This window comes from Phaenicophaeus curvirostris, chromosome 12 (genome assembly GCF_032191515.1).
Source record: "Phaenicophaeus curvirostris isolate KB17595 chromosome 12, BPBGC_Pcur_1.0, whole genome shotgun sequence".
Classification (NCBI taxonomy): Eukaryota; Metazoa; Chordata; class Aves; order Cuculiformes; family Cuculidae; genus Phaenicophaeus; species Phaenicophaeus curvirostris.
Window position 1 is genome coordinate 714,060 of NC_091403.1, and position 26,572 is coordinate 740,631.

Below are 26,572 nucleotides of genomic sequence, written 5' to 3' on the forward strand. Positions count from 1 at the left end.
AAGTAAATAAATAAAGCTTCTCTCTTTTAAGAAAAAAAGCCTGTATTGTGACAGTGCATCTTCAAGGCGCTATCTAGACGTGGCTGCAATCTTAGGGCCAGGCAAGACATTTGACTTGCAGTGACAATCTCCAGGTTTACAGTCGGTTATATTTAGAAACTTGGGATTTTTTTAATCTCCAGGTAAGAAAGAACAGGTGAGCCAGTTTGTCTTTTCTTTGTGTACCTTAAAGGATACTAAGTATGTACTTTATTTTATTGCCTTGTCCCAAAGCAGCATACAAGAATTTCTTGTTTTGTATAGTTTGTTGCCTTACATTTTGGGTAAGAATCAAGGCTGGCTGTAACGGGTATTAGCCTGGTAAATCTTTGTGTTCAGCTGAGCTAAGACTGTCTTCTGTATCTTTGTGTACCTAAATGAAGGGACCTAAGGTAAGAAAAAAATCTGTCTTCCTTTGCAGGGGCTGTAGGTGTTCAACTGTAGGGGTGAGATGTTTTGAAGCTCTGCTCTTAAAAATCTCTGCTCCACTTGGACAAAAACCCCCAATTAATTTTTCCTTGCCTCTTCGCTCTCCCGCCCCTCCTTCTGCCAGTCAAACCCACCTAAAGCAGATTTTTCCTTACCGCTTAACACCACTTTGTGCCTAATAAACGCCGGCAGCTGTATGCTTGAGGAATAGAAGCATTTAGCATTGCAACTTTTCTGCCTCAATATCTTGTTTAAGCCTATTTGTTTACTTAGTCCTTGATCTGTAATGTTAAGTTATAGACCTTGGCTATTCTCTAAGTTAGACTGTTTCCTCCCGTCTCCCAGTGTCGGAGCGTGCAGATTTTGATGTACAATACTACAAAACTAGCCTAGCTCTCGGTGCTCCCCCTGTGGGAAGGATGTTGAAGCTACTTGGTTTTTTATCTTCTGAAGACTTCTTTCTGAGGGGGTAAGTAGGCCTAGCACTTAGGGGAAACGGTCTTCTGAAAAACAAGTGTGATCCCTTGTGTGTGTGATGCCCCCAGACCGAGGCCCTAGTCTCTGGTTTCCAGAAACTGCTTCTACAACTGCTCATCTCTACTGGAGATGGAGTTTAACTGTGCCTCAAATTGGTTTAGATAGTGAATATAAGAGGGAAGGGATTCAAGACTTAAAGCTGTATCTTAAACCTTATGCAACTTCCTAATATCAACATATGCTCTTACCACAAGCTTTGTGGTACGGAAAATAGTTTGGTTTGGAGCAAAGGAAGGGAATTTTGTCCTCAGAAATCAATGTCTTGTGAAGGGATCTGTTTGTAGACATAACTGAAAACAGACTACATGGAACCGGCTTGTTCAGCTCACTGCTTCTTGTGTTTTATTTTATGGAGGTTCAGAAGGCAAAGCATGAATGCTGATAACTGTACGGCAAGCAGCAGCCGCTCTGGTGTAGGAGGCAGTCAGACTTAAGCAATAACACTTCTGCTTCTGCCATTTAAAAGGAGTAGTGCATATCTGTAAGTACCTGGCATAAAAACTCTAGATGAACTACTTCATGAGTAAGAACAGTGGAGTTCTACATGATACATTCATACATGTTTCTATTGCATTCAGTTTTTATATACAGTATATGATCTGTTTCTATAAATGTACAGCTCTGCATAAAGACACTTCTTATAACAGGTAGAGCATTAAACATATATCCAACATGGGCCAGCCATATTATAATATAAATCTTGAAGAAGGCAACATCGTTTAGTATACAGTACTACGTGGTTTTCTGTTTAACTTCTTACAGTGCCTGTTGGAGTCCCTAAACACATCAGCAAACACAAACCAGTTCCATTACAACTCTGTACAGAATTAAATACACCATCACAGGAGGTTTTTTTTAGATGGCAACATCCCAAATGAGCCTAAACCTTTTTGACGTGTAGCAGCATACTTAACATGTTCCCCAGCATAATCTGCATTACAGGAGACGTGCATTTAGCATTATCTTCAGTAGATGATTCAAAAGGTCACTGATACTTGGCTGAAGGCACTTATTAAATACCCTCCTTTCAAAGTCCCTGGTCCCAGACTGCAAAGCACCTTCCTGTTCCAGGAAGATGGTAGGTTTGACATCCTTCACTTATTAGGTGTCAAAACCAGGTTTTAAATATAATAAATAATTGGTCAGGTTTCCATTGCTGTATGCTTCTGAGACAAAAGATCAGTCTGCAGTGTGGGTAATTTTCTTCCTGCCTATGTATGACTTGTGAAAATGGTGCCGAGAACAGCAGATCTCAGAAGAACAGTGTCCTGAAGGCAAGGGAAAAGCTTCAACCACTGGTAACTTCATGCTAAGTTGTGTCTGACAGTCTTTCATATCTTGGTGACATAGTTGTTGGGAAAAAGACCTTGTTTCCCTCGTAGTCTTCCTGTCCACCAGCCAGAAGGATCTGTGACACAGAAAGAAAGGAGTGAGGTCCTGTAAAACATTCTTGTGTACTTGCTGAGGCAGCTTTGCAAAGCCGTTGGATGCATTGCGAGCTGCCTTGTGAAGGACGGAGGAGAAATGATTTTGAGAACCTGAGCTTGCTCATCATTTGGCCACATCACTGTGCCTTACAAGGTTGCTTTGGAGCCCTAAAGGGCTGGAACTGCTTTGTTGTTATGTTTTTTTGTTCTTATGCTACAGCCGTGGTTTAGGATAATCTTTAGCCACAGCCTCTGACAGAACTACTCTCTTTAGAACCTGTATGTCATTGATCTGCCTTTGACACATCTCTAAGTGAACAGGTTTGGTGTGGGCGCAGAGCCTTCTCTGCTCCCTGAGCCATCACAGGTTTGCAGGCCTCACGAAGGAAGGTAAACGTGGAGTGGCTTAAAAAGTCACGTCGGCTACTTATGACAGTACCTTCAAGATTAGTACTTGAGTAACAAAACCGTAGATCTCTACATACCTTCTTTAATGATATCAATCACGTCGTTGGCATTAAAGCTAAGTTCGTCTGTGTCCTGAGCATCATACGCGTACAGTGCCCTGCACTGTGGTACCTGAGGCTTGGGTTTCGGCTGGGGTTTAGGCCTTCCTCCGGCTGGTGGGGGGCGGCTTGTTGTCTGCCTGCGAACACTAAGGGAAGAAAAAAATATTGATGTTTATGACTCGACCCCATGCTTTATCAACCCTTCTGACCTACTGAAGAGATTCTAAAGACTGTAGCAAGGGAAAAAGGATTCTCTTCAATGACACAACGATTGAACATAGCAATGCGTGACTTCCCCGTGAAAGGGAGAGAGGTGCCTTGTCTTTCCTTATGAAATGGATGAATGGGTGCTTCTAAACAGCAGTTTAAAGGTGTAGAAGACATTTTAGTGCTCAGGCTGGAATGTAAACAAATGTGCGCATGCAGTTCATGCAACCTTGGCAACTACACAGCTAAGGCTGTCTCTCCCCATGCCCCAGTTTCTCCAGGGATTTAGTTTCCAGTATTAAAAACAAAGTTCTAGCTCACAGGCTTTGCTACTTTACCATTCTTGTGACTAAGCTGTAAGAGAGACCGCATCTCTCCTAAGTTGCCTCAGATTCCAGGGCCGTCTATGGACTTGTTGTGTTAGAGTCAACTCTGAAGCAGCAAGGGAGATGCTGCACAAACTCTTTGTCACAGCTATGACCACTCCAAAGATTAGGAAGGGGAAAGAAGGAAGAAATGCATTTTGCCAGCTCATCAGCTAACAAAGGCTGGAAGAGAGAAGAGGTATTAGATGCAATATGTCAGTTTAAAATAATTAATTAATAAATGTGTTGAATGACTAAAAATATTGCAGTGATGTGGAGGAGACAACTGTGATGACGGTGTGTAATGCCATAACAATATGGCTCTTGCAGAACAAGCTGAGTTACTTACCGAAGTCCTAGACTTACTTTGCCAGCATGTCTCTGTGTAGTCATAACCTAAGTTGTTTAGTGAACTGCACCAGAAAATGAGCTTTGAAGTGTGGGTTAACACATCTTCATAGGGAAGTTTGTAGTAACATTAAAATTAGTCCTTGGAAAGTAATAGAACATGCATAAGTTTTTTTGGGAGAACTGATCCCTGTGCCTGTCAGAGGGAATCTCCTGCCCCAGCTCCTGTCTGGCTGCACACGATCAATGGAGATCGCTCCTCGCCTTGCCCAGCCCTGAGGAAGGGTTCTCGCTTTCTAAACCTCCAAGACGAGTCTTGGAGAGGGGATTTGCTGCATTTTTGGTACCATCGGTAGTGCTGCGATGCTCCCTGTTGCGTACGCAGCGCACACAGTTACCAGTGAAAACGGGCAGGCAGTGGCGATGTCATTACATGAGAGGGGAGGGGGACGTTTGTTAGTCTGTTTTTTTTGTTTGTTGTTGTTTTTTATCCTCCCCTTGGACTACATCGATTGTAACCGCAATGTAAAATGGCAGCTATAAATAATAGAAGCTTTAATATGTGCTAATCATTGTTGGTTTGTACCCATCCCATTAGGAACTGTGGTGTGATGCAACTGATCTTTTTAATCCAATACGATACGTCCTACCTCGTTGTGTACTTGATGGCTGCTACATTTCAGAGTACAGTGCATGTCGGTCACAGCTGCGTGACAGAAATCACTCTGGCTTTATCCTACGGCTTATAGAGTTTTGTTGTTTGTGAACTGTAGTGTAAAGACAATGCAAAAATCTATTATTAGCGAAACAGCTTAAACAGAGTAAGCTGGCATGCGATGAGAGAATTTCACCACTTAAAGGCACAGAAATTATTAGTTTACAAAGAGGGAAATGGGTCTGGAAGCATTAGCATGTGCTGACAGTTTCGAAATAGTTAAAATAAGTAGTAGTGGCCACTTGTTTCAGACTTCTTTCTTATTTGAAGACCCATCTTAAACAGAAACACACTCCAAATACACTTAGAGTATCTTATGGCCATCGCTCGGTGCACAGTGGGGAGAAAGGACTGCGGTCAGTACGACAGAAAAGCCAGAGGGCTGACTACCTCTACCCTTTGTGTTTAGGAACTGGAATGCACCTGCTAAGAACCCTGTGCACTTCCTGTGATACTGAAAATCTTATCAAATCTGTGTATGCTTACTTATTATTTGTTTTCTATGAGGCGTCTAATGCTCAGTAGAAGTAACATCCTAAATAATATGCTAACTCAGTACTGCAGCCGGCTGGATCACAGGAAAAAATGCTAAGCACTTAAGCATAAGACCAACAGAATTTAGTGCAGAACATCTGCTAAGCGCTGAGATAAAGTAGAAACTGTTCAGTCAATAAGAAACTTAAAATTTTGTAAGGCTTTTACATTCTGGAACGTTAAGGTCCCACAGATATTTGACAGACCTAAGTCTGGATTTTCAGCCAGGATCTGGAGCTGCAGGTTTCAGAGTTGAGACCAACTTGCCCTGCTCCCTCCACTAAGGCCCCAATTCAATGGTTCTGACCTGCTGCTGCTTCTGGGGGTTTTGGCACTTCTGACTCTTTGGCTATTGGGGAACAGCTGGCTCTGACAACTCGGCCTGCCCACTCTCAAATCTCCTAGGACTGTCACAGTAACACATTCCGGAAGGCTGCAGCTTAAAATTCCAAATGACGCTGAAACAGTCCTGAATGTCACACTGCCAAGTCTTCCTCCTAAAGCGAAGTAGAAGTCTGGCATATGAGTTCAGAGTCAAAGCTGAAACAAAAGGGCTGTTAGCCAGAATTTCTGGGCATGACAGTTGCTATAAAATACTACAAAAAATACTGTTCATGATCTGTAAACAGAAGGGAAAGAAGGCCTAGGTAAACTGCCAAATGTCTTAATATCCTTAAGTAGTAGGTACCATGCACATTTAAGATTATTACACTGGAACTGGTTCATCTTCATTCCCAAAGGCCTATGATGGAACATGTGTTTTGAAATCCTACAGAAGATGATGATACCTTTGAGTACAGCTCAACAGCACAAGCTGTATAAACGCAACACAAGTTTGTCAATCGTGAACAGTTTCAGTGTGCACAAAAATTGACATTTTTTTCTCAGACTTAATGTAAAAATCTTACCCGGCTGCTCCTTGGTCGGGTACTTTGAGGAAATCCAAGCTTTCTGGTTGTTGTGAAATCTTGCCTGATCCTCCTGACAGCTGCCGTGGTAAAGTTGGTCTTGTCATGTTTGTATACAGGTTTTTCTGATTGGCCCGTTGATTTCCCAGGGCAAGGGGAAGCGGTACAGCCTGAGGGGTGTTTATGACTCCATTTTGCTGCTGACCTAGAAGTAAATAAAGTGTGAACAGATCCAGTCTAAACTACAGCTCAACAAAGGCAGCCTCTTCCTTGTGTTGACAGCTCAGCTGTCAGCGAGACTCAGCTCTCAAGGAACTTGGAAACAAAATAGTGTTGAGATCGGAAAGTTTGATTTTTGCAGTTTCATGTCTGCTGGTAATCTATTTTGGGTCCATGTCTTCATGGACTTGTGCTCAAGTTGAGGCGTGTGCCTTGAATGTGTGTGACTAGCAAGGAAAAGGATTAGCCCTGGGCTGAATCCCCTGGTTGCTGTGGGCCAGCACGGGGCCAGCACACCTCGAGTTCAAACACTGCATAAAGTTTTATCCAGATAAGGGTAGATGTAAAGCTGGCTGGAACTGCCAGAGGACTCTTTCTTTCAAAGGTCAAACTCTGTCCAACTCCCTGAACACTGGGTAGATTTTTTTAAAGTTGCTAGAACTATCTATTTTAACAAGCAAGAGGATTTTTCATGTTTGTTGTTGTTGTTGTTTTGGTTGTTTGTGTTTTTTTTAAAACAAAAGCTGTCCTGCTACTTCTATAGCTCAAAAGGAGTTTGAATTTAAAACAAACCCGCCCGTGTCTGAGCCACCTGCAGGTCGGGGCCTCAGGAGCTCGGCTCCACATGCCTTACGCCCCCCAACCCCTCGCTGAACAGAACAGGAGCTGCGCTTATATGGAAAATCAGACTGGTTAATGCTGTGGGTGATATTCCTCTTTTTCCACTGTGATTATGCCTGATGAAAATTAGCAGCATGGAGAGCTGTGCCGAGTGGAGGATTCATAATTGTGGCACTTGGAAAAACCCAACTGCATTTAACAGCTGGTCTTTGCTCTCGATACTGTGGCAGAGCTTAGATAGTCATGAACTCACACATAACTGTCGCCCCGAGACCCAGGCTAGTATGGCACATACATTATGGTTATAGAAATAAAGGTTTGTTTTATTCTAACAGACTTCAGCTACTGGGCCGCTAATTTCCAAACAGATGAGAAAACAGAATGCATTTCAAATTATCAAGGACGATGGCCCACAGTGGTGTTTCCCCACATTGTGAAAGCAGGATGGAGAGACTCGTTTATGACTTGTAAGGACAAATGTGCCTAAATCATGCAGTTGCCTCAGACTCCTCGAAAGTTTGGACAATCTAATTGGAACTCCTGAGTAACAGATCTCTTCAATCCAATTCTTCCAGCTCAAATTGGCTCCTTTACAAAAGAGCCTGTTTTTTTTTTTAAAAAAATAAATTTAAAAGCAAAAACAACAAACTAAAAAAACCCCATGTTACAGGAATTGATTTGAGGTCTGTATGAAAGAATTCTACTCACCTTTTAAACATGAGACCCTGCTGCATAAGGGTCAACGCAGCATCTAACTCCAGTGGCTACACTTGTCCTGCCTGGACACTAGAGTGTGCTGTGGCTGGGCCAGGAACACCTAGTTCAGCTCCACAGCACAGAACACTGTTCTCTGCTCAGAGTTCACGGGCTAAATGAGTTTGTTCTCTCTAGGGCAGACGTGAAACACCCTGATGACATCAATCCACGCCCACAGAGGCAGGTTCTGCTGATCAGCAGCTCTCATGAGCTGTCAGAAGCACTGGGGGACACACAGCAGGAAGGGGCAGTCACTGCTGCCTTAGGTTTGTATCTGAACACTCTTACCTACACGAGGCAAGCTTGGGCTCGGTCTGCCAGCACAAGGCTTCCTCAAACAATGTTAGTGTCTTTTTCATGTAGCTATAAAACCGCTGGAAGAGTTTTAGAGAATATTAAAACATACTTTCCTTTTATTATCTCATCCTGCAGGAGTATTTACTATTTGTGCTTGCAGACAGGTAAACTTCTTTCCCTGTCATCATTTCCCACTTTACTACAAGCAGTTCTTGCAGATCATGAGGTCCTTAGTTTGAGGTTCTAATAGGATTTGGTACTGTGCAGTTAATTTGGTAACCATGACCGCTTGCACACCCAGCTGACTGGAAGAGAGCCTTTTGTTAAAGAAAGTATTCTGAGAGCGTAAGTGAAAAAAACCCACTTGGGAAATGTTGGGTCAATGCAATATTGTTCTTCCCTCTGAGTTCACAGGCTAAATTAATCGTATCTCTCAAGGGCAGAAGTGAAACACCCTAATGACATCAATCCCATGCAGAAAAAGCCACACTGCTTACTGGCAAAGCTGACATGTCTCAGCATTCAGCAGACACGAGTCGTTACGTAACAGGGAAGGACAATGAGACATAAATTGTATTCTATTGTTTATTGGCACTGAAAGCAATTTCACTGCAAAGCATCGGCTATGACTTGATAAGTGTATAGCTTTTACCCTAGAAAGTGGAAAAGGCTGTGGGGTTAGTTTTAGATTCAGTGTCTTACACGAAGTGGCTGAACATGCAAGTGTCCAGGACAACCAGGACATTCCTGGTGGAACACCGGTTTGAGCGTCTGCAGACTCCTACAGCTCATAAAATCATGTATTGTTTTCCAGATGGAACCTTCTAAAGAGGATTTAAAACCTTTACTACTATTTTTTAATGGGTAAAAATTACCCAAGAGTAAAGTGAAAGCCTGAATTTGGGATTAGAGGACTTACCAGGAGGCGGTGGTGCAGCTCTCATAGGGTAAGTCTGACTTTGAGATCTGTTGGAATGCCCTCTGCTTTGGGTAAGGTTCCGTCTAGTAGGACCTAAAGGAAACCAGCAACATTTTGTTACCCTTTAATGACTGCATTAATTAGAGAAATCCTTCTGGCTGCCAGACCCCAGTCCTGTGACCAGAAAGAGCTGATTTCCAGGAATAATGAATCCAATTCCTACAGCGTTGGCCAGGTTGTGCTAAAGCTTTAGGTGCAACGAGGATGACTTAAGCACTATCTCCCTTTTGTGATCCAGTTCAGCCGCAGGGTATCAAGTAAAGCTGCCTCAGTAAATGAGGCCCAAAAGATGCAGCTTTTTGAACGTGTTTATGACCTGTGGACAGCTGGTGCAGTCCAATTTTGACTGTACTGCGTCTGATGAGCCATTACTATGAGAAAAAGGTAGGACACGAAACCTGCAAGGCTGGTACCTTTGCAGCTCCCTCTGGGGTGACATGCAGAGGTTACCCTTCCTCATATCACAGCCCCTCCCGTCCTCATGCAGAACTTTCTTGATCAGCAAGCCTGCAGGAACTGCAGGAGCTCAGAGCAGAGTGAAAGACTTCCTCAAAGTGCTTGGCTAATTGTGTCACATGTCACATGATTAAATGCTCTCGTTTCTTTTGCTACAGGGCAAAGAATTTCAGCCATTTCAGAAATGGTTGTTATGCAGTGAAAGTATCAAATTCCAGTGTGACTGTGAAGCAGCAGGGCATTCTGCTGCATTACTATTAGTATCTATAAGTCAGATCTTCTTTTAAGCCTTACAAAGAAATAATAAAGAACATGCTGAGGTTACAGGCAAGCAAGGAGAGAAAGAGTGAAGCATTCTCTAAACAGTTCACTAATTTTTAAAGGAAAGTCATACTCACGGGAGTTCTTCGGTAGCCCCGGTCCGATGCTGATCTGCAGCACTTTATTGCTTGGTTTGAGAATGGCTATATCGCCCTGGCCTTGCATAAACTGCACTTGTCGAGAACCGCTGCTGCTCCAGGGCCCCCAGCTCTCCTTTTTCAGCTTCACTTCAAGTCTAATATAAGCACAAGAACACATGAGTAAAAAAACCAGAAAGCGTTTCTCTGTCAAATCAGGAAAATATAATTTAGCAGGAGATAACTTAGAAATATAAAAATAAAAAACTTAGACTGAGAATTGGTATTCCCTGAGTGACTGAGCTGACATAAACCATTTAATTAAATTTCTTTTTCATCCTTTTTCAAGTTAATTGATGTTTTTACTTTCCTGGTAGAACTACTTGAAGTTTAAGATGCCCCAGAGAGGATCGGAAGTAAAGTCAGCTTTGAGGAAAAACATGCTAAGGTCTGAGTAAGAGCCGAGTCTGCTATCAGACACGAGCAGCAGCTGATGCTGGCGCGAGCTAGAGTGCTCTGTGCCCGAGTTCTTCTGTACCGAGCACGAGATGGGTATGTGTTAGGTGTATATACATGGATGTACACACTGGGGTGTATGTGCCTACACAGACTTTGGGGGTTGGCCTTCTGCCTGTTCTAGGAGTTAATATTTTTGCATACAAAGACTTCAATCTTCCAATTTAATTTTTTTTCCATGCACACACACATATTCTTTCCTAGCATTCCCAGGCTATCCGTCTGCTCTAACCTGTAACCAGATATGAGCTAAGGAAATTATAGTTTGCTTTTGGGCAAGACCCTAAAAGTATAACACATTACATCTTACATGAACAAAAAATGTACTGCTGGTACTGGCTTTGGATTCCCAGTGTACAGGAGTAAACGCTACAGGAACACTGCAGCCATCAGCTGTCCTCCTCCACCCTTTCCAAACTAAAATAATTATCTGTTACCTTTTATAAATCTTCCACTTTTTCAAAGGAAATAAAAAATAGATACAAATCCAAGGCCTGCTGTTGCTAATCTGCTTAACGAGTAGGAGTATTAACAAAAGCATGTTTGTTGGGATGGTTTTCAGCATGTCCCACAGCCAAAATGCACATCAAACATTCTGTGGTTTGATTCTAAAATCCATTTCAAATCTTCCCCCACCCCACAGCCCTCCCTTCTGTCCCCACAACTGCAGAATTTCAGATTGTTACATCGTGTCTGTGGAATTGTCTTTCCAACTCTTCCACTCCTAGGTCAAGGCTAAGGAGCTGGAGGGGACATTCCCTCTCGTGACCGTAAACGGCAGCCAGCACAGACGGGGAGCTTGGCAAGTTCATCGTGCAGTGCCCGGCGGGGCCCTCGCTTTGGGGCCCCAGCTCTGCTGGCCCCAAGCTGCTCTGAGGCACGAAGCTTCAGGGCCTTCAGCCTGAGCCCACGGTCAGCGCGATGAAAGCAGCTCTCGGTACACACAGACAGTGGAAGTGTCAGTGGCCCAGGTACGATCCTCACCTATCACTCCGATGATTTAATCGGAACGCCTGCTCTCCTCACACATACAGATTTTTACACTGTGCTGCCTCTTACTATTTTGAAACAAAGCAGTGTCGGAAGCTCAACAACTAGCACTCGCTCATTTGCATTTGCCTTGGCAGCAAGAACAAAGATTATTTATTCTTAAAAGCCCATTGAAAAACACATGACTCACGTATTGCTAAATTTCAGAGGTAGTTTTCTTTGTGTCTTCTCTTCGTATCGTTTTGATAAGAGGCTTAAAAACTCAGTTTTGAAGACTGATTCGAGCAAACTATCGTATTCCTGTTCATGTAGAATGAAAATGTCATCCTGCATTGTGCTGAAATCAGAGCATACAGCATTCAGATTAAAATTTCACCAGCAAATACAGCCAGCATTATAATGACATTTGCAGAGTACTCAATGGTTAATTTTTACAAGCATAAAAAGTCCAAGCGCTGCTGATTACAGTCTTGCTTTCTGAGCACAGGTTTGAAGGTTTTTTTTCAGAAGTTGCTAATGGAATACCTGAAAGAACCCTTTTTGAGAGACAGGAATGCCACTGAGTCATTGTCAGTAATTACTGTTATCACAAGAACGTGTGCTACTAAAGATACAATTAAAGCCCATCTCTTCAATAATGGAAAAATTTATGATTAGAAGTGAATTGGAATCTTGAAGGTTACTGAAGCCCAAGCAAGCATATTTGGAATGAAAGCTTTCAGCTTTCCATCGGCTTTAGCTTGGCCTGGTTTAGCACAGAATAAACCCCACCCACGCTGGGTTCCACTGCCACCTCTGGACCCTCCCCTGCTGAAGGGGCTGTGGAACCACTGCAGGCAGGACGCTATCCACAGCGGTAATTTGCAAGGCTGATTTCTGCCCTTCCAGAGTCCCCACAGCATAAACAGTTCTGTTGTGACCTAGCCAGGATAACCATTGTTCAGCACACTTGTAATTTGTTTATATGTGCATCGTTCTTCCTTTTAACAGGGTGTTGGCATAATTCCTAGCTATAGCTACACTGGTGCCTGCCTGCTTCTGCATCCTCTCCACAAAGACCTTTAATCAAAGCTTTCCAAATAAAACTGTAAGACCTGAAAATGGAGGCCACGGGTCTCCCGTTACCTCCTGACTTGACTAGCAGCCACCTGAGTTCTAGTGCAGGAAAACTTGTGGCTGGACCACGAGGCTGCACGGGACTCCTGATGCTGTGCAGAGCTGAGAGTTGCTAAAGCTTCGCACAAAACAATTATCGCATCACCAGCACGACAGTTCACAAAATGGAGAAAGGAGCACTAGATGCTGTCAAGCACTCCTGGCAGAAAATGTGTGGCTCCTTCTCACGTTGTTCAGCCCAACGCAGGAGGCTGAGGCCACGGCTGCTCCGCTCTCTGTCAGTGCTGGTGCCAATCTGCCACTGCTACTACTAATATCAGAAAACACTCTGTTATTATAGCGATTTACTTCAATACATCAGATATCACCTACTAAGTGAAAAAGGCACTCCCAGTTTGCATTTCTCTCTGGAGAAATGCACCTTTCAAATCTTGTTTGATTTAGAATTAACTCATTAGAGTTTCATGTTTCTCTAGAATAACCCAGAAGCGTGAGCATCTGCCGTGCGGAGGCTGGGGCTCTGCAGAGCCAGGCGGGGGCTGTGGCAGCTGCGTGAAGGACAAGCCAAACTTACACACCTGCCACTAAGAACAGCTCGTGTCAGTGGTTTGCACAGCAACACATCACACAAAGGTGCCGATCCCTCCCCTGACTCCATGGATGTTTCAGCCTCTCAGAGTAACTCCAAAAGAACACTTGTTCTAGCACATAAGGAACTCAAAGAACATTCAGATCAGAATCAAAAAGCCTCTACGTTCTATTAGATACAAAAGGAGGTCTATCTGCCCTCATCGCTGTCTTCTGATCCTATTACCTAGCAATCAACTGCTTCCGCCTGAGCACGCTCCTTCCTTCTCTCCCAGCTGCTTTGCCTGATTGCTGACTCTATAAATCTGAGAGGGGGCAGCAAGTCCAGCCTTCTCGTCCTCGTCCTCTCTCTGCTTGCTGAAGGTGGCGACTCCCTCAGCAGACCGTGAGTACCTTTTCACACAATTAAAAGTGGCCTCATAGCACTGCTAGAGGCGCTCAGAGCGACTGTGCCTCTGGAACGCCACAGGCCGACTGCGAGTGCTGGCCTTCAGTCTGTTCTAGGCTTGCACAGCACTCTCCAAACACGGAGCACTGAAATGACAGGTTCCACTCTTACCTTTAACCTAGATCTACTACAGCTGTTTTGCTATAAAGCTGTATGATAAACAAACCACAGGTTTCAAAAGTGGTACTTGAGCAGACTCCTCTTGCAGACCTTGCCCTAACCTTGAAATGTCTGTGAAGAATTCTGCAAAAACGTGGAATCCGCAGGTTTTAAGTACCGGGTAGTATCTGTGATGATTTCAGGCTATGCTAATGGGCACGTTTTATAAGCATAAACTCAAAAACCTTTGCAGGAACTACCAATACAGTTGAGTGTAGACTTGTATTCCTTTAAAACAGTTATTTATTTCAATATTTTAAGTATGCTAGTTGCCTGGATTTGTATTCTTCAGCATTAAACTGCACTCAGCTACCAGCTCTGATAAACTGAAATGCCAAATGCAGAGGTATACGGCGGCTTAGTAGGCAATGATCCACCGGTCTCGTGGGCAGTTCTGTCCTGGTTTTGCTCTCCTAATTGACTTCTCAGTCTGTGCGGACACCTCAGAGATTTCCTGCAATCTGGGATTGGTTGACATTCAGACCACAGAAGTGATGTGAAATCCCACTAGAAATAAAGGTTTTAGTGGCTTAGCAGAGAGCACCTCTTTAGGAAGCAGTGGACATGTATAAGGTTGTATTTCTATAAGTAAGAACTATTTCTGGCATACAAGCTTGCACCCAAACTTCCTAGAAGCTGCCTGTGCATGGGGGAGAGACTGCACAGAACACGTTCCTGGGGACGCACCAGAGAGGTGACACCCAGTGTAAGTAAAACACTTTATCAGAAAATGTTTGTGTTGCCTCTAAACATAATCAGCTATTGCAATAACACACTGCTTGGGGCTGGGAGTGAAAATAAAACCTCAGCTTTCTTGACTTACAAGATTCAATTAATACGGCTTAAGAAATTCACCCTTCACCAATGGATTCATTTCCCCTATCCTACACAAATTTCTCTGTCAACAGAAAGCTATTTTCAGGGCACTGACCTTAGAGAAACAGAAAGAATTCTCTCCACTTCCATCCTTCGCTTTAAGACTTCTTTCACTTGGCCCTTCTCTGGGCCCTGCTTTACCTTTTCACGCCCGATCAGGTATATGCACTTTGGAGTGAGGACAAGATCTCGCTTCACGCTCTGAAACACATAATTGTTTGAAAAATGAATAATAAATTAATCACATGACCTCAGAGTCCAATTGCACAGGACGGGAAGGCAGCTTTGTCCCCCATTTCCTAACATAGCTTTCTGCCCAGCAAGTCCCATAAGGGCTTTGTCCTGGGATAACAGGTTTGACAATGGCAAAGTTGTGATCACAAGGGTGCAGCTGCTTCCCTACGTGTCTTTTAGGTCAAAATAACTTTTTTCAAGCTGCTATCTTAGATGGCACAACACTAACATGGCAGAATTTCTGTTAAAGGATGATGGACATTTGTAACTCCCTAGCAGAACCGATCATTAGTGAGTGTTGCACTCAAACCTACCTTAAACCGTCTGTCATATTTAGTTACGGTGTCTGCAAAATCAATCTTCTCCCGCTTGCCCACGAACTGGCGTAGCTCTGGATGGTCCTCCATGCCTATGTAGTCTCCCACAAAATTCCTGTTAATGCTGTTCCGTCTTCTCTCTTTCTTGTTCAGCAATAGATCCGATGCTTCAATATCAAAAATAAACATCAATTAGTATTATCTACTAAATTTTCTAGACTCACGTGCTTGTGTTTCAAGCACAACCTTTTGGGGAAGGAGTGATAACCAAATTGTTAATTGTGATAACCCAATATGCAAAAAAAGTAGAGATGCTCTGCTACCAAGGATCCACGTGACTATTAAATCCACTCCTAATGAAAGACACCGGCAGCAAGCTCTGCAGTGCTGATGAACTGGGAGAGCTTCTGGAACTAAGGCGTTTCTCACTTATTGCTGGAAATTGAAGATCTTCCAAACCCAGAATGTTGTTCATTCACAGACACAGGGTCACAAGTGCAGCTAAGCATTACAGTCCTTGGACTGATTTGTGTCACCTACAGCCCATCTAGGTAATTTATAATTGTGAGCAGCTTTTCCTTCTTCAATTTCCCTGGAACATCCCTGATCTCTGTCCTACTCAGGCTGGCTTTGTTTTCTTGAACTACACTGGGTAGTTCAGTGTACAGAATACACGCGTGCAGAGCAGCTGACCTCATCGGTGGTACCTCAGGGGTCCAACAACCTGCAGTCCTTCCTAGACAGTCATCGGCAATGGAATGGTTTGGCCTATACAGAGGGAGATGTTTCCTTCATCTCATGCAGCACTCTCTCTCTCTTCCTGGAACCACATGTGAAATACCTCCCATCAGAAGTCACGACCTACCTTCTTCTCTCATCTGTACGTATTTCTTCCTGGCCGCGTATTTCCTCCACGCCTTCTGGATGGCCCTGGCGTAGCCATCGTACTTCCTCTCTCTCATCTCTTCTAACAAAAACAGCTGCACAAAGAGACAGTACGGTGGGTCAAACATTTTACATGAAAAGTTCAGGAAGAAACCATATTTTACTTTCAACAACTTTCCCGTGTGTTTCACTCTAGATCCAAACTGAGATCAGAATGCTAAGATAACCTTCTCTGGAAAAAATCTCTGACACTTGAGTGGTTCTACCCATTAATCTTGATTCCCAGTGATGGAAGAAGAGGAGTATGGATTCTCCCTGAAATATCCTGCTGGTGCAACTCAAGGTTCTCCATTGGGCATCCATCCAGAATGTTGCCAGGCTGACAGGGATCTGTGTGACGTGTAACATAACGTGCAGTATTCACACGCAACTTCCATACCTGATCAAATTTCATGTTCCAGTGTCCATTGGTTCCATTCTTTCCCAGCAGTGCAGCTTGTGCCTGGCTGTGGAATTTACAGCTATGATCTTGCCTTCCATTATGACATAATAAGATTTTTTTGGGTCTAAAATGTTGTCAGAATTCAAGAAATGCTGATTTATCAAAACAAATGGAAGGTGCATCCCCTTTTTTGAGAATTTCCCACGTCCTGCTAATATATATGTAAATTTAAAGCATTAGAACAACTTTGTAATTATTGTAGGATGTAGCGTATTTCACTATAGCCTTTTACATACTTTGAGTTTAGTTAAAATGTTTTCTTTTGTCATCAGAAATGCAAGCATTTAGCTCCCAATTACAGTACTGAATCAGTCCACTGACATAACTCTTGTATTGCCCTCTACTGTGTGTTAAATATTCGTAAGGACTTTTCTTCTAGCTTTCAAAAGAGAAGATCAGTAAAAGCAGGAATATCAAGGAGCAAACTTGGGCTTTAGGATACTCCTTTTAATCTGCTGCCCTAAACCAGGCAAATCTAGAAAAATACCGTTGTTCATATTGATCTCAAAAAAAGAAACTTGATCTAGTGCAAAACACTTCTGCAGAACCTCACTTGCTCATCTACAGCTATTTATTCAGGTGCTTGATGGAAATGTAAATAACGAAGCCTCCTTTCTGCCACCCATAAAACCTTATTTCACAGCTGGCAACTCTCCATCTACAGCAAACCTGTTGAAAAAAAACCTCTTCGTAGAACACCCAGGCACTGGGATAACTTATAACAGACTTAGAACTTACGACAGAAAACTGAAAATAAAAATACTTGAAATTCTTGATTGATTTGTCCATGAAGTAGCACAGTGTTGAGGAAACAGCCATCACGCACACAAAATTGTTTTGGTTTCTTCCCTTAATTGTTTCTCTCTCAAACAGAGGCTGTATTTGGTTTGTAACTAACTGCAATGAACAGCACGGATGCAAAATAATTTCACAATGAAAACAATAAAATCAGTTTTGCTACCGTGTCAAATAATTAAGGTGGGACTAGAAGGTGTTGCTTAAATTACTAACTCTGGTCCTTTGTAATTACAAGCGACTAAGCTGTGTCTATTAATTCAAATAGATACTTGACCAGAACGTGTGCTCACCACCAGTCTGTCGTAAGCTTGAGGTCATCAGTAAAGGACTAATTCATAACGAATGTCACAGGGAGAAATACCCAAGACATCCTCCAGTGGCCAAGGGTATCACACTGACTTTGTAAGACAAACTCCCCAATAATCTTGGGAAATAAATCGGGGCCTGTGCTACAGAGGAAGGCAGGTGAAGCTCTGGCTCCCTCACTGCTGGCTAACTGTGGTTGTGGCTTGCTAGGTGCTGCTTGCAATGACTAAGTGGGACTAATTCTGTAGTGGAATTTCCTGCTCTGCCAACATGCGCCTAAGTATTCTAATACCTTAGATCATGAACACTATATGCTTCGTTACATAAACGCATCTCAGATGGCAGGGATGTAAAGTTCCATTATTTCTGAATAGAGATGGTACCGTCTTAGCCCGTTTCTGGTAGAAGCAACACACTTTTTATTACAACTTGAAGAAGTATTACCTTTTTCCCTTTAACAGAGATCTTACCATGTGATTGGGCACAGCAGTATCATTGCCTGAATTACTGCTGCTCTACAGAGGAAAAAATGTTTGCGGAAAAGAAAATTAGAGCAACAGAAGTGTTCTGCTTTTTCTTTGATACGTAGCCTCAGATAAAGCACCAAGAAACCACCTACCTGGGCTGAAAACTAAGCCAGGCTGCTTCCAAAAAATACGCAATACGTGCTTGTGACATTATAAAAGTGCCTAGAATCCCTATAGAGCCTTGAGGCACCTGCCCCTGTCACACTTACAGACTCCGGAGCTTTTATGAAGACTTTGCACTTCCCAAGCTGGTATTGGTCAGGATCCATGTTGACTGACTGAAGCAGGTGGAGAACTCCTTGTTTCTCTTCTCCTTTCCAGGAAGGCCAGGTCGCTTTGGTCAGAATGGCGTACCTTAATCACCAAGGGGGAGAGAATAAAACCTGACATCAACAGCGGCAGCAGAACGCCACTGGGTCTTAGTCAGTATTACCTCGGGAGGGCTGACAGTTTTGGCAGGACTTACAGAAGCTCGGAGTGTGGGAAGATGCACAGTATTAAGAGGTTAAGTTGTTTAGCAAGACCGAAAACTGCAATGAGAAGGGCAACAGTGTCCAGGAGTCTCCCATTTCCAGATGTTAAGCTACTGTTTCGTAACTGCAGTAATTTATTACAGAAAGCTCTGCTATGATCTCCTTAAGCCCAGGACACAGTGATTTACTAGCAATGACTTACAGTCCAGATTTAAGTACCTACATCCTTAGTATTCTAGATTCAACCCCAAGCACATGGCCGATTTCGTACTCAAGCTTCTCTGCCTTATTCTTACAAAGGCTTTTTGTGTCTCTAAGCAGGTAGCTGGCTGATCCTCCTAACACACCTGTTCAACAGGTGGTCTGCATTTAGCATGGAGCCATTCTTGGCTTTATCCCAGAAAGCCTCTGGTTTGGCCTCTGGTCCAAAATGAAAGCCAGTGATGTTGATGCTACCTGGAGGAACATCGGGAACTGACCACAGAAAGGGCTCGGAAGGAGGCAGGGAAGTGCTATAAAAACATGTCCTCGATAGGAAGAGGTGGGTTGTCTTCTGCGTCTTGGTATTCTTTTAAGCCTTGAAAATGAGGTGGATGCCAGGTTGAAGCCCCTTTTAAACTGCCCACTTTTTCAGGCTTAACTTGGGCTTTTGGCAGTGCCAGGCTGGAGTCCCAAAGCTGCCGTGTTCCGCTGCCCACCGAGGACCAGTAATGGGCTCTAGCTGCTGATCCTCAGCATTCCTATGGATAAGTAACTCCTCTAGTGGCAGCTGTTTGGACTCCTTTGACAATGCGATCAGAGAACAGATAAATATGTTGTGACAAATTTTTCCCCAAAATCTTATGTTCTTTACTTTTAACAATTTTTTTGATGCCTTAAGCGTACTTGATTTCTATGAACTAAACCATGCTTGTTAGTAAAACTAGTCAAGTAACAAAATAAGTGATAAAGTATGGAGTTCAGTTTGTTGTAATTCCTAGTTCTTGGTTGTTAAGGAGATTTAGGCAGCTCCTGTTAAAATGTTCTCAAAAATCATACAAGGAATTATTAGAAAATTAATGAAGGGAATGTTCATTATTCATTCTTGTCACATCTAAAACGTTACCCAGCCAGGAAGCAGAAATAGTGTCATGCAACTTAAATAACAATACCACACAAAGAAAAACAGCAAACAATTAAAAAGGAACCTATCACAAAACCCAAACACGTCTCAATAGCAAGTATATGAAAAGGAAAGCTAACTTGTGAATAATGCAGTAGGATACAAAAGAGTTGGTCTACTGATATTATCTTCAAATCTATTATTAGTTAACAAGTGCTCAGGTACTCTATATGCATTGTGGTGTAACAAAGCAGCTCTTAAATACAGAAGTATATTATGCACAATCTACGTTTACAGACAATATGGACTCACAGACTTATGCAACATCTCAGTATTGAGGGATAACGAGATGCAACTTAGTAAGAAGCTGTAAGTTACGATAACTCCCAGCTTAGTCGATCAGCAGCCTCTCTGGCTGGTTCATCGTGTACAGCCAACAGCAAAGCTGTACAGGTGGGTCAAAGCAAGTCTGAATTTCTAGGGGCTGATCACAGAATCATCAGGTTGGAAAAGACCTGAGATCATTGAGTCCAACCATACCTGTCTGCTACTAACCCATATCCCTAATGATGTTAATAAATGCATTTGAAACTGCTGCCTTCCACACAACAGAATTCACACTACAGTTCAGCATATTACAAATTCTACCCTGCTTTTTCTGAGCTCTAAGGGAGGGCATAGGGAAAACATGACATAAGACCGTTTAATATAAGTAAAGCTCTTCGGTACAAAGTAAGAATGGATTTGAAATCCTCCTTTTTGATAACCCCAATTAACTTCATACATGTTTCTGGTGTGACAAGCTTTCAGGGCAAACAGATTATTCTTTGACACGCACCAATTAAGCATGTCACACTTCTATAACAAGACAATTCTATCATTCTTCACTGCTGTTTAGAAATAGCACTTCAATGTACTTGTGCACGCTTCCCATTAAACTGCTTGTGTTAACATCTACGTATCTTATGTTTTTCAAGCTTGTATAATTTGATCTTACAGGATCTCTGCACAAGCTCTACGTACGTTCTTAAAATGCTTCTGAAAATCTCAAATCAGGACTGCTCCCAAAAAAATCTCTATTATAACTTCACAGAAAGCAGTTAAGTCCTATATCTAGATATGGGAGGATGGGGTTCAGCTTTCAGGTTATGCTTTGGAACACATAGGCCTTTTCAGCGACTGTGGCTTTTTGCATGCAAATGTAAATTTTGTACATAAAAGTCTATTCAGCCTAGAAATCTCCACTTAGATGGAGCTGCCAAGGAACTCCCAATGAAAACAAGTGAACAAGCATGCATTTCCTGTCCATCCCGTGCCTCAGCCCACTTTTACTCACACTGACTCAGGGTGTCAGAACAGAGCTTGTTCTGGATGCTAGAGAACTGTGAATGGAAAAGGTTGCAGGAAGAGTTTTTACTCATAACAAAATGTTAGAATTAACAAGACTAATTTGAAACAAATAAATGGATTCCGTAAAGAATGGGTTCAGTTGCCTGCGGATCTCTACAGATGAACTGAAGTACAGAAATCTATTTGCTTCCTAGAAGTACCATGTATCTCTGCGCAGACCTCTTGGGCAGATTTCTAGGCCTGCACAGCCCTCACAATTGGTGCTCAGGAACTATGGGGGCTTGATTTAATACACATTATTAATGTGTTATTTTGTCTCAGCAACAGCCTGTTTTGAGTAATGCAACCTGCAGCATATTCACACTTACATGCCTGGACTTGAAGATTGTGAGGAAAGGGGGATTTAAAATTGTTCCATGAAAACTGAGTCCATACTTCATGATATTTCAGGTCTGTCTATTGCCAGACGACTAGAACATTCTCTGTATTATCATAAAGTATTATTAGTAGTTTGTTCTGTGCTGTCTGATTAATTATACTCCATTTCTTCCAACAAGGAATTAGGTTTCTTGTTTTATATTCTCAAATGTAACACAAAGACTTCCAAAAAAAGCTGATTTGTCATGTAACACCCCAGTTTGGGCATTTATGAGCTGTACGTCTCAATTTTCTGAAAAACAGAAGCTGAATGTTGTATAAATCTAGAAATCACTCTTATTTAAGAAGATTTCTTTAGCTAGTGGAGGTAGTTAATCATCTTAACAGCTGGTCCTAAGACACTAAAAAAGGATTGGTCTTGCAGAGCTCTGACTCACTTTCATTCAGTGAGCAGCTGCGGCGGTTTGAGCGGAACCATTCCCAGCTGTTCGAACACCACTGGAAGGATGTAACGAGCAATTTAAAGTAAGGCTACTCTTTACACTGAAATGGCTGAATGGTATGCATGTGTTTCTTCACCCATCTCCTTTGTTGGGAAAGAAGAGTTGGGAGAGGTAAGCAGTGAAATTTTAAACGAAGGCTAACAGCTAGGCACTCCAGGCTCTGCAACCCAGAAGTTCCCTTAACTCTCTTTAACTTTCAGGAACCCTTTCACAGCAATACAGAAAGAACCAAGGTCTTAGGCAAGTTCACAGAAAAACAAAGAGACTTTCAAAGACACAAATGCCAATCTTAGGACACTTTCAAATCTGTGTAAGTCCATAAGCAAGGTAAGTGGGTGGGAAAGGAAAGGGTAAGTGGGAAAGGAGAAGCTTTCAGAATTTGTAACATCTTGTTTACCTCCACATCATGTTAATAACTGTACTGTTCGTTCAGAATTAGTATTACCCTACCTCTGCAAAAACTTCTTGAAAACCCGCCTGTAGGCATAGCCAGCTCTTCTGACTCGAATGTTTTCTTTCAGACCCAAGTACTCCACTTGATGTTTTACCCTGTAGACAAAGCAACGCGAGTTTACTATCCATTTTATTTCACTGTACTTGTGGATTGAGGAATTCTCAAAATTTGTACCATGTTTAAAACTATCGACTTCTAAAATTCAGGCACAAGCATACGAATCTATTCTTGCATGTTTCCATGCACAACATGTCGTAGGAAAAATATGCAAGACAGGTAGACTACATTACTAAAATACATATAGCAAGTTTACCTTAGCATTTTTTACCAATTTAACTTCCCATTTCCTAACTAGTTTATGTATACGTTTCTTTATATTATTACCCGTGAAAGGCCAAGTAACTATTACCTCCACAATTATACAGCTGATATACAAAGGACTGGGAAATTGTTTTGTGTTTGTTTACTGCAGGTTTTGCCTAACTCAAACACTAACAGCAGTTAACAGTAGCTCTTTTTCGGTTGTTCTCGAGAAAAAAACAAATCTGATGGCTGGAAGAAGCCCCATATGCCAAACTTTGATTCCACAGAGTCTGAAAGAAGAAAGCCAGGCCAGTATATTCATGAAAAGCTAGTATTCCTCCTTGTTTTGCTGCAATGGAAGGATTTGAGGGTGGGCACACGACTGGCTGGAGCATCCCTGGTAAGCTTGTTCACGTTATACTTTCATTATAAGCAAAAAATGGGCTGGTACCAGCCCCACAGAAAGTGTTAATGGCTGTGGAGGGACTCTGCTGCACATGTGAACTGAAGCATCATTATCCCAATACCATTACAGTTCCCTCATGAAAAACATGTTCATTGAGGGTTCTAAACAGGGAACAAGTATGTCCCCTGGAACCTCAAAGAAGAAAAACAGGAAAAAAAAGAAAAAGTGCTTCCTTTTGGCACCTTCTACTTTCTGGAGCTGCGGTACATTATTTCATGTTCCTCCTTGCATTTCCTGCTATCCACCACTTAACCTAAATTCCTCAAATCTCCAAGCATTATCTTCTCAGTGCACGACTCTTGCTGTTTTCCTTTGCATGTCTTTAATCTTCTCATCTCAGCCATAAGGCTGATGGAGGCAATGTCAGTTTTTAACTCTGAAATGAGCTGTTCAGAGGCTTCTGTTGCTGTTTGCTACAGGGCAAATTACAGAAGCTTTAGCTTTCAGTCAGAAATGTAAGAGTTGTTGAGATTTTAGTCCTGCAGTTTTAACAAACAATATATTAAAGAATGTTTATTTACATGTGATCAAAAAACTGAGTCTGTAAGGAGCCATTTAACTTTGGTTTGCTTACTATTTCTCTGATTTTTATGAAAGATTTTTCAAATCCCAAAAAGCTCTTGGTTAATTCTATGTTATTTCTTTAGCTATTTTGAAGTCTTGAATTTCAGCATGAAGTGTTTGCCCATTGATTGTTTTTTTTCTTTCCCTTTTTTTGGTTGAAACATTCTTTTCACATGACTCATAATATGAAGGGGAAAAGACTTTTGAAATCCCATGCTATGAATGATGAAAAACCCCTTCGCTAATTTCTTCTTTTTAAAGAACACTTATGAGAAGCATCTTACAAAATGATGAGCGATACTGCTCTTTTGGCTTCTTATAAAGAATACCACACTTTTTAATCTTGCTGTGGTCAAGGAATAAAGTATATTTTGTACCAACTCCAAGAATTCTGGTAGAGAGTAGAAAGTTGGTGGACCAAAATACATTTTCCTGTTTATAGCTTTCCCTCCTGTTCACATCTGGAATAATGTACCGGAGCAACAGGATTACTCCCATTTTCTTACTGTCCTGCCAGTATCAGTGTCCAGCAACAGAGAATTTGAGGCATTTTTCTGTTTTTCCTCTTCTTTCTGAGAAAAGGCACACTGAAAATCTCCCTCCAGGCATCAACCTCAAGCAGGTCAGGGTCTGGGAATTCAGCTAATGCAGCACTTTTGAATACAAGTCCAATTGGCTGTGCCAAAACCTGAACATAAACACATTTCAAGAACACTCCAATTTTTGGAATAACTAAGGTATTATACAAGCTTTAGATATTACAAAGTCTACGTTTCAGTGCTAAATATTCTGGAATTATTCAACAGGATAAAGCTTAGTGACATGGCTTCTGTGAGCACGAAGACAGACAGGCTCTAGGAAGGTTTTTTTCCTTTTTCTGTATAATTTTCACTGTCTAGTAACATGCTACTAGGAAGCATATCAGATATGCTACTCCTGTCGCAGTGTGTGTATGATGCAGCATTAGGTGACCACAGAAGAAAAGGAAAAAAACCCTAAACCAATATTCAGCAAAACATCACATAAACTCAAAGATGTTTTCCTTTCCCCTCAACCCAGAACTTTCTCTCACTAAAATCATGAAACAACAGAATAAAGCTTGAATTTGAGTTGTCATATGCACATAAATGTCTTTTGCCTGGACACGTCACTACTTGCTGCCGCGTTTGTATGCTATGTGAGGTCCTAGTATAACATGCAGGAAATCATGGTTTGAAATGGGACAGAACGTTAGGATTTTTAAACAAGGGTGAAAGGTTAACATTATAAGAACTACTTCCCTTCGTGACTGAGTTTGATAGCATGCAATCCTTTGTATTTCATTTGTTATCAGTAGCTGCTGCATTTGCCAAACACCACCCTCATGGTGGGAGATCTTGCCCATTTTTGCTGCAAAGGGGGTGTCCTGAAAGCTGGACTATTCTCAGGAGCAGGTTTTTGTTCGTTTCATTGGTTTCCTAGCAACACCTTCCACAATACTAGACCTGTTTCCCGATATGTAAATAATTGATTTTAAAAGCCCCTCAACTTACATTATAAAGTTTTAGATGTACTTTTCCCAGGATCACTTACTTTCCCTCCCTGGAGTCCCCAGTGTCAGTGGAAAATTAAGTGTCATAGTAGGGTTTTCATGGTTGGAAAAGCTAGAGGAAGAGGCTCTAAGTTTACTGCCAAGACCTAAATGGCACTTTTCAAGTGCAATCCCGATTGTGGCTTCTCTAAGTGCTCTACATCTGCATGTAATTGTGCTAGTGGCGCGCCAAATGGCAGGAAGTGAATTCTGGTACTGTTGATATGGTCAAGAATGCCATTTATCAGACTTCACAAGATGTTTTATCAAGATAAAAATAACCATTTGTTTTATCAGCCCTTTTACAATACCAGAAGTACTCTGTATAGGGTAACAAATGTTATCTGTACCAGGACCTTGCATAGCATACACGCCGTATTGATTACCCACTTCAGTGCAAAAAAGAATATCTTTTTTCAGATAAAATGAAGATGCTATAAAGCATTATGTAGTTAAAAAGGCCTTAACACAAATGCAATAAACCAAACTGCTGATTTATAAATCTATTTCATGTCTATATTCTAGTCACTAGACATTCTAGTGCCTTTTGTTTAAAGAGCTGGCTAATGAAAATGAGACGGTAAGAAGTAAAAGAGGAAGCTTCTATGTTCTTGGCTACGGGGACAATTTTAAGTTTGATATGTAAAAGCAGATACAGACATCCTGCTGGCTTTTTTGCTACCTAACAGAAGCTGTATTGGAAGCGTAAAGCAAAAGGTACAATTGATGCATAATGTTTGGTGTGCACAATCTATATGGAAAACAGAGTCTTTAATGCACCAACTGCGTTAGTGTTACGCAAACGTTGATTATTCATAACTGATCTGAGAAAAGCTAAGAACTCATACGCTGGCCACTGATTTAGACCAAGCCATCACACCTTATCTTCAAAGTTTAGGAGAGGTCATGCCAGACTTCACATCTGAAAGCTTTAGAGTGTTTATTTCTGTTGGTCTGTATGACTGCGAATTATGAATGTTTGTGGCCGTTTCTGACTATTAGCACTGTTTCTCACCACATACTCAGCTTATCCATACCTGCTCTCTTCCCAGTCTCGAGACTTCTTTGTTTCGTTTGGTTTGATGCAGCGGATGTAATGGGGTGTACACTTCATCAAAGTGCCAACAAGGTCATTTGCTTGTTTCTGTAAAAATTGAAGAAAAATAACAGGATTTGAGCTGAACAGGGCAAGTCCTGTGAGAGAATTCTAAATATTAACAACCATCTGCTGATGATTCAGTTGACTGGATCTAGTCTTTCTCCAGAACTGAAGTGTCTTGGTGTAACGTGCACCTTCTCTAAAATCTACGAGCACCGTTATCACAATGGAGTTATCATATGGAGTGAACTTCACTGTCAGGGTGAAATATGAGGAAAGATGTTGATAAAATATTGATTTCCAG

The 26,572-nt window shown here is 42.0% G+C and overlaps 1 protein-coding gene across 3 annotated transcripts in view; it reads right to left on the bottom strand.

Moving 5' to 3' along the window:
- Window positions 1-205: 205 nt before the first annotated feature.
- MYO1E (myosin IE) overlaps window positions 206-26,572 on the bottom strand; it is a 70,709-nt gene continuing 44,342 nt past the window's right edge. Inside the window, exons 17-28 of one of the 3 annotated variants that reach the window (XM_069867191.1) lie at window positions 26,207-26,313; window positions 22,263-22,361; window positions 18,216-18,360; window positions 15,854-15,968; window positions 14,986-15,155; window positions 14,493-14,638; window positions 11,441-11,587; window positions 9,745-9,902; window positions 8,831-8,923; window positions 6,019-6,223; window positions 2,918-3,087; window positions 206-2,413 (exon numbers count right to left, since the gene is read on the bottom strand). In XM_069867191.1, coding sequence (XP_069723292.1) covers window positions 2,337-2,413; window positions 2,918-3,087; window positions 6,019-6,223; window positions 8,831-8,923; window positions 9,745-9,902; window positions 11,441-11,587; window positions 14,493-14,638; window positions 14,986-15,155; window positions 15,854-15,968; window positions 18,216-18,360; window positions 22,263-22,361; window positions 26,207-26,313 — 1,632 coding nt within the window. In that variant the 3' untranslated portion in view covers window positions 206-2,336. Of the gene's footprint in view, window positions 2,414-2,917; window positions 3,088-3,254; window positions 3,697-6,018; window positions 6,224-8,830; window positions 8,924-9,744; window positions 9,903-11,440; window positions 11,588-14,492; window positions 14,639-14,985; window positions 15,156-15,853; window positions 15,969-18,215; window positions 18,361-22,262; window positions 22,362-26,206; window positions 26,314-26,572 lie in introns of those variants that run through there. The other 2 variants (XR_011338319.1, XM_069867192.1) reach the window with 2 other exon arrangements.